The sequence below is a fragment of the Sinocyclocheilus rhinocerous genome, unplaced genomic scaffold (assembly GCF_001515625.1).
Source record: "Sinocyclocheilus rhinocerous isolate Xijiao unplaced genomic scaffold, SAMN03320098_v1.1 scaffold422, whole genome shotgun sequence".
Lineage (NCBI taxonomy): Eukaryota > Metazoa > Chordata > Actinopteri > Cypriniformes > Cyprinidae > Sinocyclocheilus > Sinocyclocheilus rhinocerous.
This window is the reverse complement of record NW_015639767.1, coordinates 959,734-962,964: the sequence shown is the minus strand read 5'-3', so window position 1 is coordinate 962,964 and position 3,231 is coordinate 959,734. Positions and strand designations below refer to the sequence as shown.

General features: G+C 40.4%; 1 protein-coding gene across 1 annotated transcript in view; it reads left to right on the top strand.

Moving 5' to 3' along the window:
• The window catches only part of ccdc127b (coiled-coil domain containing 127b), a 4,951-nt gene extending 2,179 nt beyond the window's left edge, over positions 1-2,772 (top strand). The window contains exon 4 of the mRNA XM_016567455.1: positions 2,585-2,772. Within this exon, the coding sequence (XP_016422941.1) occupies positions 2,585-2,767 (183 nt within the window). The 3' untranslated portion in view covers positions 2,768-2,772. The remainder of the gene's footprint in view (positions 1-2,584) is intronic.
• Positions 2,773-3,231: the final 459 nt, after the last annotated feature.

Sequence of the window (3,231 nt, the reverse complement as noted above, 5' to 3'; positions counted from 1 at the left end):
TGGCGGGGGGGGGGGGGGGGTTCTGTTCGTTGCGGGGCCTCCTCAAGCGCGGGGCCCGGTGCAGCCACATCAGTTGCACTTCCCTAAGGACGGCCCTGTAAGCAATGCACAGCAAAACATTTTTAACGAATAAAATGTCTTCAATGGGGGTGGGAATTTAAAAAAGCTTTGCATTTGCAGAACCAGTTTAACCTGTGCTGAATAAATAATTCAGGCTGGATAGTCATGAAATGATTCACAGTGAATCACAGCTTTATTTTGTCAGTCTGTTCTGATCCTCAAAGTGAAGGTAAGTTAATCGTACATATTACATGATGGCCTAAAATAATTTAATCTTTCATACTGCATTATAAGTGTCACAGAGGCGAACTCCGTGATTCCCTCTTCCGACCATCAGAGGGCTCCCTCACCCGAATATTGACTCTGACACTCTCACACTAATGTTACCCCAAATGTCTCGCTAATGTCTCACCACTGTCTGTCCAGTCCATTACTGTATCAGCGGAGAAACCCCATGACCTCAACCGCCCTCCTGAATACACCGACCTGTCGGTGGCCTTCAGTAAAGTCAGAGCGTCTAAATTGCCACCTCATCGTGTCTGCGACTGTGCCATCGACCTACTTCCAGGTACAACACCCCCTAAACGATTGCAATAAAGCCTGCTTATGGATCCCACTTCGAGTGACGCTTCGTTACAATAAGAGGGCCTTCAATAATTTGGGTGTAAAGATAAAAAAAAAAAAAATTTATATATAAGAGTTGGGTCATGTATTTACATGACCCAACTCTTTTATATAATTTTTTTTTTTTTTTATCTTAAAGCTATCACACCTGCTTGAACATTTTGCTGAAAAGCTGCTTTTGATGACTTTCTTCCTTCATGCAACCACCAAACTAAATCATTGCGATGGTGTTATTATCTAACCGATTTGTTCTCTTTTCCAGTGTTTGACCTGATCTGTCACTTCAACTACTTTTGCATTACTCTCTGTGTTAAAATAGTTTTACTACTGATATTTGATACTGATATTTAATATCAGTTGTATGACTTAATCTGTTAAGTGTTTAAGTATGCTATTCAAAGAATTAATTTATGTCATTAAGATTTAATATGTTAAACTAAACAAGATCAGAATTGAGTCAATGGCAATACCAGAGAGGCAGGGTGGTGGTGACAGAAGCAAGTGGAACTATGCCCTCCTGGTGCCCGTGCTGGGACTCGCTGCCTTTGGTATGTACTACACAACACATATGCCATTAAAGGTCCTGTATGTAATATATGTAATGTAATGTTTTTTGATTGTACTAAAGCATAAAAAAACATAACTTGCCAAGTTCACTATACTTTATTCACCAAAAAGCCAGTTATTTTACTTTTAAATGTGCATTCTGTGTCAGAATGTATGTTTTTGTTTTGGTCTGTGTGATTACATCCACTGCCCGTTTGCCCAATAGTATTTTGACACCCCGGGTTGCCAGTTTGCGAATAACATAGCACATTGCAGCCATGGAAGGCAGCAAATGAACTGGGGCAGAGATCACAGATTCTACCTGTCCTACAAAGCCTCAGCATCCATCTTAAAAGCTCTATGACCAGAGGCATATTAAAACACGGATACATCAAATTATCAATTTATCCTCAATCTGGTAACCCATGTGAGCACTGAGTCTGAGGAATTTGGACTGCAGTACTCATTTCAACCGCTAGCTGTCAATATTACATACTAGGGTCTTAATGGAAAGTCTGTAACATAGTTTGGTTAAAATTTCTCAATGGTAGTGTAAAAAACAAATTTTTTACCCTGTCAAAAACAAGCTCTTTTCACAGTAGGCAGTTCTGTAGCATTTTCCTTTAAATGTTAATGAGCGCTAGGCTTACTTGTCTCCGTGCTCGTGCTGTGTCTGGTTCCGTTGCTTGTCTCCGTGCTCGTGCTGGAGCTGGTTCACTTACGTCGGTGCTCGTGCTGGTGTTGTGGATGCCGATTTTGGAAAGTTTTTGCTGGGAAGGGCATTTAAAAAAAAATCTGAAATTTGCTTTTGCGCCATTATCTCCACGAGTAAAATTAATCATGTTTATAAAGATAAACATGGGTTTATTATAGCCCACTTACAATTTACATTTCAGAGATCATTACAAATAAATTATTAAATGCTAAAACTGAATAAATTTAAATGAACAAACTTGGCGTTGCATTTGCAACCATGTGAAAACAGGGGGTGCTGCAGCCCCTGTACCCCTACTTCCCGCGTCCCTGGTCCAACCAGTTTCAAAAGGAAATTGAGTAAGCCTAAATTGAGATCAATCATCAAGCCCTGGCTTCCCAGAATCAGAAACTCAAGGAAGAACATTGTTACATGAGGTTGGAAATGAAAAGTGAACTATCTAGACTGTTTCAAAAAGCCCTGGAAATTGAAAAAGAACGAGAGCAGATTGCTTTAGCAGTTCTGAAGGACGTAGAGTACAGGCTGGTGGAAAGGCAGAGGGCCTTTTGCAGTTTTTTGGTGCCCCGTGTGAGGAGGGTGGAGATGGAGAATGACCTATTGATTTATACGGCCAAAGAGCCCCTTCTTGCACATCTGGAGATGGAGGACGGTCTCAGGGATATTTTTAAGAATGATCGCAGTTGTGCCGAGTATCTCAACACAGATGAGCGCAGGAATGGGAGTCTGATGTGGCTGTATCTCAGATACTGGCGGCTGCAGCTCACTCTTCAGTCACACCAGAGAGCTGAGGCGGCTATACTCGGCATTCAGACAAAAAAGTAACACTGGGAGAGCATCTTATTATCCATCTTATATAATTATGTCACTGTTGGCATGATGATCTCAGTGTGACCTTTTCCTGATGTGGATGGAAATCCTCACATTTTATATTCCTACGAGGGTGTAATATGTTTATCACTGATTTAATTTACATTTACATTTATGCATTGAGACTCTTTTATAAAAGGTGACATAAAACAGAGCAGCATACGCAGTTTGTCAAAGAGACAACAACATTCAATGCACAACGCCGGGTTTATTGTAAGAGGTGAAATGCAAAGAAAAAAGAAAGAACCACTTAAATTAAAAGAAACAAAATCCCTCACTTAATTATAAGCAATGCACTGCAAAATATTCTTTAACAAATAAAATCAGGCCAGCTCATGTCTCCAAAAAGGGGGTGGGGATTTAAATAAGCTTTGCATTTGTGGAACCGGTTTAACCAGCACTGAATAAATAGTTCAAGG